The 12,795-nt window shown below is 46.2% G+C and overlaps 1 protein-coding gene across 1 annotated transcript in view; it reads left to right on the forward strand.

Annotated features, from left to right (window-relative positions):
- STPG2 (sperm tail PG-rich repeat containing 2) overlaps positions 1-12,795 on the forward strand; it is a 2,646,564-nt gene that overhangs the window by 32,897 nt on the left and 2,600,872 nt on the right. Inside the window, exon 2 of the mRNA XM_069630546.1 lies at positions 6,728-6,834. Within this exon, the coding sequence (XP_069486647.1) occupies positions 6,728-6,834 (107 nt within the window). The remainder of the gene's footprint in view (positions 1-6,727; positions 6,835-12,795) is intronic.

The raw sequence follows: 12,795 nt of genomic DNA on the forward strand, positions 1-12,795 counted from the left end.
TTGCCCAATTAGTCTACCATCTCTCATCAGCCAAGCCTTCAGCCAAGACCTCTTCTTTGAACTTGACCTTGCTGGGTGTTCTCTTCTCTGGAACTTTAAGGGGAGTTACGGCACATCATTTTCTTCATCTGGGGCTTATGAATAGGCCTTGTTTTTGGTCTTGCATCACGTGTGAGGAGACCATGATTTTGTCAATTTCGCCTTTTATTTTGTGCTACTTGATTTGCTTGTGTCATTACCCTCTTCGGCCTCTAGAGACTTGGTTGCTCCGTCTCACATATGCTTTTCTGCAACTTTTATTGTCAATACTTGGCATTTACAAATGTTTGCCCATTTATTTCATCTAACAGAAATATGTCCTGCATACAGTGCTTAGCCTCATTGACTCCCTTTGTACTCTCCAGTTACTTCTTGCTGTGGCATCTTGATCTTTGGCCAACAGCTATTCTTTGTTCATGCATGAATTTGTATTTCCAGCGTCTGTCAACTCTGCAGCCCTGGTCTCTCCTCCAAGTTTTTTGCCTACTATTATTCAGAGCTGACATCCATCTTTTCAACATGGCCGCTTGACCCATTTTATATTTTCTCCTGCAGCAAGCTTCTATATAACTCATCTACCTTGCGTTTCTGTGTATATACGTTTACTACTCTAGTTACTTATCTTCTTTGTATATATGTTTTCTTCTCAAATGTATGTATGTCACTTTGCTTCTTCAGTTATATCTTCATTCATTAAGTACTCTCATATCGTTTCTGCACGTCATCGTGTTTTCTCCTTATGACATCACTTTGCACCTGTCAGATTTTCTTTACAGCTCTTTGATGTTCAGTGGTTGCTGCAAATCTCCTGCTACCACTTCAGTTTGAGTGTACATTTGGTACAGTTGTCTGAGTGCATAACAGCTCTTATACACTCAATGCGGTATTGGAATGACACATTGTGTCATGCACAGTGTCTTCCTGTTGTATATCCAATAGGTCGGAGGTGAGGGGGTGGGTTCTATCAGTGACGCACACGTCTGCTCCTTTACCGACACCTGCAGGGACTACGTATGGGATCCGGCATCATGGAGCATAAAACATCCATCCATCACTATTCTCTGCAGGTGAGGATTCAGTCAAAGGAGCCATGCTTGGGTTGCAAGAAATAGTTACTAGGACAAACCTATTTATATAGTCTTCAATATATATGTTTTCTATGTAATGGTGAAAAAGAGGTGCAACTTAGACGTTTCTGATAATGTAGAAAATATTAGTTGATTTGCATTAAGACTATAATGATCTTGCCAAAAAAGCTGGGGTACATGGGCTAATAATGTAAATTTGTACATTATTTTCCAGCACTTACAAAGACCATTAGTGCATTTTAGAAGTGCATATTTTTAATCGTGCTAAATCACCAAACACAACAATCATATTTGCTTAAGTCTTGTTAGATTTCAAAATAGCTCATCCAATGTGAAAAAATGTGCAAGAGCAAGGTAAAGCAAATGATGGCCATGACCGACTGGCGACAGACGAGTGACGACTCGTGAAATGGACCCTTAATTTGTGGGTCTGTCATCAGTTAACTGCACTTCATATAATGAGGACTTAACACCCCCCAGAAATGCCATCTAGGAGAGGACACAAAGTAACAAGAGTGGGCGGTACATTACTAGTGCACACTAACCCTCAGGTGCTTAGAGTAGTGCAAGGGAGGTAGTGACACACCTGAACGCGGCTCAGGTAGAATGAGACATCACAAAGAGAAGACACAAATTACAATATCGAAAAAAACACTAAGTCTACTATTAATCCATATAGAGCTTTGAGTGAGTGCGTGAGTGAAGTACGTTAATATAGCATATATACCAAAGATTCAACTGTATTGTCTTCTACAGGGTAACAGCAATTCTGCCATTTAGTCAAGATCAATTCCTAATGACTCCTACAGTTTAACAGCATTAGTTTGAGGGATACATTGACTCTTAAATTAGGTTATGTTGACGCAGCAGCAAGAAGTTCGAAGAATCTGAATGAAGCGCTATGTAGACGCCTATTATTGTTATTATAAATATGATTACTATTATTATTATTATTTTTCCAAAGGCAGGTGTAGTCATGGTGCTTGCGCTTTTTGTCTTGTGTCTTCAAGATTATGATTTCCGGGATAAAATGGGAATGAGGAGTCCTTCCCTGTCTTCACTTGCATCCCATATTCTAGGGCAAGAGGTTTGGGTCTTAGAGCCTCAAAGAGTATGTGAACATATGAGCATTTCCATTCTGTATATTCATAAATGCATAAACATTGCTTTTTGTCATGTCCAAGACTACCAAAGTCCTAGTTAGGCTGACAATTGTTTCTTTGCAACAGCGACGGTTAACAAAGGAAACTGGATCAAGCATTGTGGTAAGGGAAGGTCTTAGCAAGTCTCTGCTACGGGCTGTTAAATCAAAAACGCTAACTCAAAGAAATGGCCAATATAGGGTTTTCCACAGCACTGTTTCTGATGAAGCTTTCCATACCATGGCATGGTCCTTTCCTGAGTTTGCAAGAGGCCACCCTACCCCCACAACCCAGCCTGAGAAATGTACAATCCTGAGGGGAAAAATGGCAGTACAAGTGTACTGCTACTTCCTTTGCCATTTTTACTGATCATTTACTACATGCATTGTAGATGGGCCTTCAGAATGATTTACTAGCTGCCACATTTCTTAATTCAACTTTCATTCAGTAATCAGGAGATTACAGATAATACACTTCAGGTGATGAAGATTGCCACCTTCCAGGAAAGGAACCTTGCATCATATTACACACAAAATATCTTTGATATGATATGATATGGCATTTATAACGCGCCTATACACAAGTGTTTCAAGGCGCGAAGAGGCAAGGGGGGAACAAAGGGAAGACAGACAACGATCCTACTAGGCCAGGTGTCATTCAGATCGCGTAAGTGCATGGGAAGGAGGGAAAAAGGAAAAGTGCACGGGGGGAAGGGAGAGGGGAAAGTGCAGTACATGGGAAGTGGAATAAATGAGATAAATAAAACGGCCAGCTGGTGGCAAGTGCAAGGAAGTGCAGACATAAGTGCTGGTAGGGGGACTGTAGGGATACAGAAAAACGGTCCCCAGGTGCAGGGGTTGCCAGGGAGGCGGTGCAGGTGGGCAATTGAAGGGGCCTGGGCCGGGGATCAGAAAGGGTGGCCAGGTAACCAGTGCAGTTTCGGTCAGGAATTCAGCAAGGGCGAGGGGGAGAGAAAGCAGAAGCAAAGAGGAAGGTTTTGAGGTGCTTCCGGAACCGGAGATGGTTCTCCTCAAGTCTCAGGAAGGCAGGAAGGCTGTTCCAGAGAGAGGCCCCTGCCGAAGAGAGTGATCTGCCACCAACTCGTTGCTTGGAGAAGAGCTCGAGACGGAAGATATTAGGAAGAGAGAGTTGAAGGTATTGCGACCCCAGAAGACCTTGTGTACAATGCAGAGGGTTTTGACCTTTATCCTCGCAGCCACTGGGAGCCAGTGCCGAGATTTCAGTCCTGGAGAGATACGATCCCTGGGCTTGAGGCCAAGGACAAGTCTTGCAGTCCTGTTCTGGATAAGTTGCAGAGGGCGGAGAGTAGAGGCAGGAAGATTTAGATAGAGGCTGTTACAATAGTCCAGCCTAGAATGGACCAGGGCTCTGGAGAATGTGAGCTTCTGGGGGAAGGAGAGGAAAGGAAGAATACCTCTAAGGAGGTGCGGCTGGTAGTGTGACTTCTTAGAGACATCAGAGATATGAGGGGAGAAGGAGAGTGCAGAGTCAAAGATTACCCCGAGGTTTTTAGCCTTGCAGGTGGGAGTAGGAAGAGGGCCAAGAGAGGCCGGCCAGAAAGCTGCTGGGAAGGAGGGATTGGGTGTGCCGATGAGTAGAATCTCAGTCTTACCGGCATTAAGGCAGAGGTCGTTGATGGCACACCACTCCTGGATGGCAGACAGACAGTCAGAGATGAAGGAAGGCGAGGAGGAGGCCGAGGGTAGCATGAAAATGAGCTGGGTATCATCCGAATAGCACTGAAAGTTGGTAGAGAGAGTGGCAATGCGGTGGGCAAGGAGTGCTAGGTATTGGTTGAACAGCCAGGGAGAGAGGTTAGATCCCTGGGGGACACCACAGGTAGAGAAAAAGATGTCGGAGAGGAAGGACCCAAGTTGGACTTGGGAGGGTCGGTTGGAGAGGAAAGAAGTCAGCCACGCCAGAGCCTGACCAGTGATACCCAGGTTATAACGGAGATGGTTGAGCAGGATGGCATGCTTGACAGCCTCAAAGGCAGAAGAGAGATCAAGCAAGATGAGAACGCACAGGGTGTTAGAGTCAAGGTTGGTGAGCAGGTCTTCACAGATGGTCAGGAGAGCAGTTTCCGTGCTTCTGGCAGCTCTGAAGCCAGACTGATGGTCATGAAGACAACCAACAGATTCAGTGTGGAGATTTGAGCTCGGAGATGGCCAGTTTCTGCAGGAGCTTGCCCAGGGAGGGAGTGATGTAGATTGGGCGATAGTTAGCCGGGCAGGAGGGGTCGGCAAAAGGGCTTCTTAAGAAGAGGGTGCACAAGGGAGTGCTTCAGAGGGGAAGGGAAGACTCCAGTGGCGAAGGAGTGATTGCAGAAATCAGCCAGTGCAGGAGCCAGGAAGTCGATGTGGTCGTTGATGGTTTGGAGGAACAGGGGTGAACCTGTTTCGATGAGACTTTCATAAATCGGACTTGTCGAGAAACCTCATCTGCAGAGAAAAGGGGAAAGGCAGAGAAGGAGGGAGGAGGGGTATCTGCAAAAGGACCAGAGGAAGAGCAGGGTATAGCGGGAGGGAGGCAAAAGGAGGAGAGTGAGGACAGAATGTCCTGAGTTTTAGAAATGAAGTGAGAAGCCAGTGCCGTGCAGAGGGCCTGGGAAGGGACAAGAGAGGTAGAGTCTGTGGCAGGATTGGGCAGTTCCTTGCAGATTTTAAAGAGTTTGGCCGAGTTGTTAGATGACACGGAGACGCGGGTTTGGATATGAGCTCTCTTCTTGGTGAGGATGGAGAGCCGGTATTGCCTTTGCAGCAGGCGGCAGGCCAGTTTGTCAGAGGATGAACTTGAAGCGCGCCATTTCCTCTTGGCCACCCTGCACTTGCGCTTTAGGGTGACGAGGTCTGAGTCATACCAGGAGCTACATTTGACTTTGGGCTTCAGGCGGATTCTCATGACAGGGGCAAGGATATTAAGAGTATCAGATATAGAAGAGTGGAGCGTGGAGAGGGCTGTGTCAGGGTGAGAGTCAGCCAGAGGGGGAGGAGGGGGTGAGAAGGTGGCACCGAAAGCCTCAACTGACACTCGCTTTATGGGTCGGATGACCGAGAAGGTGGGTGGCGGTGAAGGAGATGGCTTGGCCTGCGGGGTAGGGAGGGTGAGGTGGGAGGATAGGAGAAAGTGGTCACTCCAAGAGAGAGGAGTGGAGAGAGGGACAGGGAGGGGAAGGTCTGAAGAGATCAGAACATCGAGAGTGTGCCCTGCAGAGTGAGTCGGGCCAGAGGGGAGAATGGTGAGTGAGAGAGAGTCGCAGAGGTCGCGAAAGAGTCCAGAGGGAGGACATGACGCATCCAGGTGGATGTTGAAGTTTCCAAGAAGGAGGAGTTCAGTGGTTGAGGCCAGGAGTGAGGAGGAGAGGTCTGCCCACTCAGAGAGGAAGGAAGAAATCTGACCAGGTGGCTGATAGATAGTAGCCACAATAAGGGAATGGTTAGGGGAGAGAGAGAGCCTGCAGACGAAGCATTCAAAAGAGGTGTAGGCCTGCGTAGGAGGGACAGAGGCAGGAATCCACTTAGGGAAGATAAGGGCTACACCCCCACCAGAGTGGTTGGCCTGGGCGCAGAGAGGATCTTGTAGCCATCAGGTAGGAGTGTGTCAAAGCTGGTGACAGAGCTGGCCGTAAATCATGTTTCAGTGAGACCGAGGACGTTGAGGTCAAGTTCTTCAAGAAGGCGGCAGATATCAGAGGAATGTTTGAAAGTGGAGCGGGAGTTAAGAGTGGCAATGTGGAGAAGTATGCCATCCTTGAAGGACTTCCGGGGAGGGTTACAGATCAGAGGTACACCCTGCGGAAGTGTACAGTACGCCCTTTAGAGTACAAAACAGAAACCACATCCAACAACATCACCCCGGCACATCCTTCCAGTGGTAAGGAAAGGCCAAGACAGACAAATCCATGTAGACTATGTTTGTGCCAGCTAGATGCCAATGATTATGTTGGAGCTGCATTGCTAGTCCACACTGTTCTGTGCAAATGTGGCTATCTGGGCTGGTTTCTGAGCAGGAATGGGTTAATAACAGCATATTTTTCCATGTTATTTTATTCTGAAATATTCCTACAAAGTGTACACACCTTTCTCAGCTTTTTGTAATTTCAAATGTTTGAAAGTTCCAACTTATTTAGCCAGTTCTCGGTAATTTTACATGTTAAAAAGTGGATTCTGGAATGGGTTCACGAGAGCGCACATTTTCTTCTCTTCTGAACTACTATTCTCCTCTTGTGTTTGTGTCTTTCTCAGTTGATTTACATTTATATTTGACTTATTATAGAAAAGTTCCAGTCTATCACACCTTTTCCCCAACACTAATATTTGCAGCCCAATTTTTAATGTAATTGCTCTAGGGAAAACAAATCATATTTGCTGTGCCTTTCACGTTCTATTTGCCTGCTGAATGGTCCATTTATGTGTCTGCTTGTCTCTTGTTTTCCAGGCGGCTACGCCCCCTTCCTCTCGTTGACAGACCGGGACTTTGCATTTGATGCTCAGTCTCTTGTGGCTGTTCCAGGGCCCGGCCACTATGATGTTGCTACTGTCCAGGTAAGCAAAAGGAATGGGGCCACATGGCAAACCTTTGTGACAATACACACTATCTTAGCCATAGTATAGTGGCACTAAATATCAAGGCGCTAAATATAGTTTGTGCTAGAAACATTGGCTGGGCTCCACAGGCAGTAGTTTGGGCAGGCCCAGGAATGTTGGCAGGGAAATGGGGAAGGCAAAGTAAGCAATTGGGCTCATCCCCAAAAAAGAGGGCAGCAGTTGAGGAAGGAAAACAAAGGAAAACGTGTTTGTAACCCAATCTTTAGTGTCCTTTTTAGAGGCAGGGAATTGTGATACAGAATCCCCAGTTTGCAGGTGGTTTGTCAAAAATGGGTTCGATCACGAGACCGTTGAAAAAAAGTGCTTCAAGGAGCATGGAACGGGGAATAATGGGCTAATTATTGCTTTGAGGAAAACTTAGCTGATTCATATCAGCATATCTATGGCAGCACTGAAGGTGGAAATGGGTAATGGTTGCTTCTCTCCCTTCTCTTGTCGCTATGTATTGATATGATAGGTTAATTATAACGCACTTAATACCGAGTTTTCTAAGTGCGGACCCAGGGATCGAACCAGTGTTGCTCCGCATTGTCGTGCTTCCAAGGCGAGCACGTTGCCGCTGAGCTATCCTCCCGAGACAAATCTATCTCTATTCTCTACCTCTCCTTCTCTGGTCCTCTTCTTTTTTCCAAGTAGTCGCTCCCGCCCCCCCAAACCCCATTGTACAGTTACGCTTTCGTTCATTTTCCCGCCTTGCTCCCTCACTTTGGAATGCTCTTCCCTACTCTCTGCTCTCAGCCTGCCCACTTGCCCTTTCAGGTAGTCTCTTACCGCTCACCTTTCTTGTATATCTAAGACTGTAACATCATGATCTTTGCCTTTCTTTGGCTGATCTTTTTTATTGATACCACTCTTTTTGCCTTTTTGCACAGTGCTTAATACATTCAAATACATAAGCAGGTATCGGACTTCATTGACAACTTTGACTATGCTTATACTGTACTGTTTTCGTTGATGTGATTAATTAAACAGTATCATGGGTCAACGTTTTGCAATCTGCATGAAGCGCCCTCCTGCACTTTTTTGTTAACGAAACTCAGTTTTAGCAATGAAGGAGATGATTCTAGACCCCACAAACCCCTACGTAAAGTCAAAAGCACCTAGGGATATAGCAGGTGGAGCTTGATGCTGGCCATAAGGCCTCTGAGGATGTATTCCAACGAGGAACGACAGGAACGGTGGAATGCTTGTTTTGATGCAATTGGCATGTTAATTGATGGTACACTAGTTGTGCACCATGTTCTGAGGAAATGCTAAAGTAGTGCACTTTAGTATTTTGCATGCCTTTTGCAATTACAGAGGTGGTTGTAAATTTTCCTCTTTGCTCTAGGAAATGAGGAAACGTACACATTTTGACGGCCTGGTACACACTCTCTGGGTCCAAATGCAACGTTAACCTGCCCATGGCCGTAATTTTAGGGGGACGGGGGTGTTTGTCCCCTCCAACTTTCATGGCATACCATTTTGTCCCCATGGGGCACCTTTTATTCAGATGTCATGCCCCCCCCCCCCCCAACATTTTCAGCAAAGTTACTCCATTGAACCTGCCACATTAGGCGTTTTGCCTCTCTCTCACTCAGGGGAGTGTTCCCCAGGGATTAAAGACTCTATCATTACACCCCATATTAAAAGACTCTCCCAGAACCAAACTGAATTGGGGAATTACCGACCTATAGCCAGATTCCCATGGATGGCTTTAATACTTGACAAAGAGATGGAACAAAAATTGTTGGATTTTGTAGAGTGTAATCAGATCTTCGATCAGTCTTAGTTCAGCTTTCGACCTAAACAGGGGATAGAGACTGCTTTGGACTCAGTACGGCACGATCTATCAAATCAAATCAATCAGGGGTATTTATCCTTGCTTTTTGTGCTGAATCTGTCCATTGCATTCAACACTGTACAACTTTCTATTCTCCCTTTGCGGCTTTCTGAACTAGTTGGAGTCTCTGGCCCCTCTCTGGAATAGTTCCTGAGTTTTCTCTCTGATAGAACATAGTCTGAAAAGGTCAGTCCTTGTATTTTAGTGTCCTCGCCAGTCACATGTGGAGTGCCACAAGGATGTCTTTGTCACCTCTTACTTTTAATATTTATGTCCCGCTGTTGATGTCCTTCATACAGAACTGCAATATCCAGTTCTACTTATATGCCGATGATAACCAACTGTGTCTCAAGTGCAAGCTTTGCCTCAAGGAAGCCAAAATGTGGTTGACTAATAGCAACCTACAACTAAATCCCACAAACACTGAAATCAAACACCTTCTAAAAGATCCCTATGCCATTTTTGTCCCCTTCATTATTTGGTCTCCCCCTTCTCTTAAAAGTTGGTATGATCCAGAAATGAGGCGAACCAAACAAAGCAATGACGTTGTAAAATTGATCTTCTTTTGTCTCCGACTGCTACGACACACTCTCCCATATCTTCCCCACTCTGACCATGCTGCAGTGGTTAGTTCCCTGATAAATTCCTGCCTAAACTACGCCAACACGCTCTACGCACGTCTTCCAAACTACCTCACACATTGAATCCAAATTGCACAAAATGCGGCCATTCGTCTCATCTTTCGTCTTCCCAGGTTCTCCCTGACCTCTGCCCCAAGCCGAACTCTACACTGGCTTTCATCTGCCATAGCATCAATTACTCTGTCTAGTGTTTAAGCGCATTCATGGCCTGGCAACGCAGTATCTGATACAAAAACCTCACCTCTATCAACACTCGCGTCCACCTCATTCTGCACAACTACATTTGCTGACTGTTCATACGCCTCGTTGCACTACTAGGAGCAATATGGTTGCTCTGTAGTAGGACCCTGCCTTTGCTCTCTGAATTAAGTTGCTAAACCTCTAAAGAAATCTGAAAAACGTATTTCCTAAACCTCTATCTAGTTATGCAGCAACCAATCTTCTTGGCGTAAAGTGCAATTGTTGTTCCAACTGCTCCCAGATGCAGTGGAAACTGCTTGACTATACCTGCACAGTGTTTATCGCCATATACACAAAATCAAAAACAAATTAAACATATGACAACGTTTACAAGAGCTCTGTGCAGTTGCAACTATCTCACCACCAGGAGATTTTTAAACCCAGAATCACACCACCAACAGTGTTCAAAATCATCTTTTTCAAATACATTCCTTTCTTCAGAAAACGTTCACACTTTTCCACCATATATTCTTGTTAAGCACTTCAAGCTGCCTGTTGGCAACATCAGAGGGCTCTAGGAAGGAGGATACAAGGAAGATGGCCAGGAGCAGAGTCTCTTTCTGCGGGCATGTAGACAGATCTATGGCTAATGCTTGCATTTGCCGCTGAGAAGAGAAACAGTTCCACAAGGGCATCCGTGTGTTATGTTGGGGATGGTATTAAAATCTTGAAGCAGCATTACAAAATGTCTGGGCCTTGTGCACAAGTGAATAGTTACCATGAAATCTGCTTAGCAAAGAGCACAATGCTGATTGCTGTGTCATCATACTCTAAGCGTATGGTAGATAGCCAAAGGCAAGGCCACCCACCTGCACGCATCTGCAGCCACACAATGCTCCCAATTACTCATGGCACAACACCTCTGCCATTAGAATGCAGCTATCTACCACGTCAAAAAACTGTTCTAGCTGGACACATAATGAGTTCTACTAGTCTTGCATATTCTCTTGTCAACTTCAAAGCACCCATCCACTTGCCAGCTCGATATGGGTTGCTAGTAGGGACCTGGCCACCCCTACCCAACTTCGCTTTGGGCAAAATGCACGCACACATTCTAAACTCCTCAGATCAATTTTCCAAATAATTCGACTATGGGTCCCCCAAGGGCGTTCATTATAGTGCTTTGAGGCCATACCGATGGGATAAAGGCGCTATACAAGTGACATATTACATTTAATTTGTACAGGAATCAACATTACCCAGGAGCGGCCACACATAATAATAACTAATAATCATAATAATGTAGCATTTATATAGCGCTACAAGCCCTCAGGTATCTGAGCGCTGCTTATTATTACCCACGGGGTGTGGTGCTCATTTATCGACCTCTGAAGGATGAAAGGTTGAGTTTGGCCCTGCTGGGATTCGGACCTGTGTCGGCTGGCTCTGCACAGATGTCAAAGCGAGCGCTCTACGGTGGGTTATTTCTTTGGTGGATGTCACAGCAACTATTTAAGCAATAGAACCCGAGCGTCGGGGGCATTACCGTCCCAGGTAATGCCCCGGGGCCCATAGGTAAGGACCCGGGGCATTACCTGGGACGGTAATGCCCCCAACGCAAGGGTTCTATTGCGATTAGTACCCCGGTCTGCAAAGATTGCGTTACCGGGGCACTAAAAGCTTTTTTTTTTGTCCCGAAACGCTGCAACGTTTCGGCGCTGCGGCGTTTCGGGAGGAAAAATTAAAAAAAGAAACTGCCCGCCGCCATGGAAAGGGGAAACGGAGTCTGTTTTCTGTTTCCATGGCGGCCATCGGGAGCGGACGGGCTGGGAACACAAGTGTGTTCCCAGCCCGTCCGCTCCCGAAAAAGGATAAAAAGAAGGTAAGTGGGGTTGGGAGGGCGGGAGTGGGACGAAAAAAAAAAAAAAAAAAAAAAGTACCTGCGTCCCCTGCGGGGACGAGGGAAGCCTCCAGCCGCGTGGAGGCGTGGAGCGGGGATGGCCCCGCTCCGAGTCTCCACGCGGCTGGAGGCTTCCCTCGTCCCCCGCCGGGGACGTAGGACCAAAAAGGTAAGTTGGGGGGTCGGGTGGGAGGGAGGGAAGGGATTTAAAAAAAAAAAAAAAAGACTTACCCGAGTCCCTGGCGGGGGACGAAGGCAGCCTCTCAGCCTTGGGGAGGCTCGGAGCGGGGATGGCCCCGCTTTCAGCCCCCTCATTGGCTGAGGGGCTGCCATGCCCCCGCCACCAGGGACAAAGGCCGTGGAATCCTGACGGAGGGATTCCCGGCCGGTTAGGGACCTGGAGAGAGCCAATTAGAATGCTTGTTGCATTCTGATTCGCTCTCGCCGGGTTATTAATCACTTATAAATGATAAGGACCAGTTTGTAACTGGGGTCCTGCGGTGCACTGGTTTCACACCTTTTGTAAAATCACCCTCAATGTCAAAAAGATCCATGATGCGTGCTGTGTGTGCTAGCCAGTGGAGCACTGGTCTAAGGGGTCTGGCTAGTTGAATCAGAATGCCTGTTGGTGAGAGATAGGCCGTAGTGAAGATCTTAAAGGGGTTATTATTCATGAGTCTCAACAGTGCAGAAGAGGTGTGGACTTTGACATTTTAGGAAGTCAGATTCCATTATCGGATTAGGTGGAAGTGCATTCCATATGCGTTCCATATGGAAAAACCTTGTACGTGATGGGATTTAGTCACAAACCTCTTGCGCCTGAACGGGCAGAAAGTTACAAAGTTAATTGCAGAGGATCACAGGCTGGTTGATAAGGTTGGTGGCTGGTGGCCTTGCGTACTAGGAATTTGGTTTTGTAATTGTCATCTAATATTATTGGGAACATCTTTAGAGATTTCAAAGCTGGTCAACACAATGGAAACAACCCTGATAACCTTGGAACGGCCACTCTAGGAGCAACAACTACAATCTAATCAAGGAAGTAAATTAGAGAATATAGCACCACACCCAAACAAATTCACATTTTTCCCATACTGTGCTCAAGAGACCCCTTCTTCAGAAGGAGATGAAAGTCGAAAAGTTGGAAACTATAACAAGGGTTGCCGCTGTAAGCATCCTTGGACTACCAGCTAAAATACAGTATGACAACTGGAATATGTGTATGAAATTCTTCCTAACTAAAAAAGTGGCATTGACCACCAATGCCGATTAGGAAAGCAATGGGTTTGCTCTTAAGAAGACTTGATACAAATACACTGGGGCAAGAACTGTGCTGTTTGATCCTAAATGTACGT

This window comes from Ambystoma mexicanum, chromosome 6q (genome assembly GCF_040938575.1).
Source record: "Ambystoma mexicanum isolate Mex_15411 chromosome 6q, UKY_AmexF1_1, whole genome shotgun sequence".
Taxonomy (NCBI): domain Eukaryota; kingdom Metazoa; phylum Chordata; class Amphibia; order Caudata; family Ambystomatidae; genus Ambystoma; species Ambystoma mexicanum.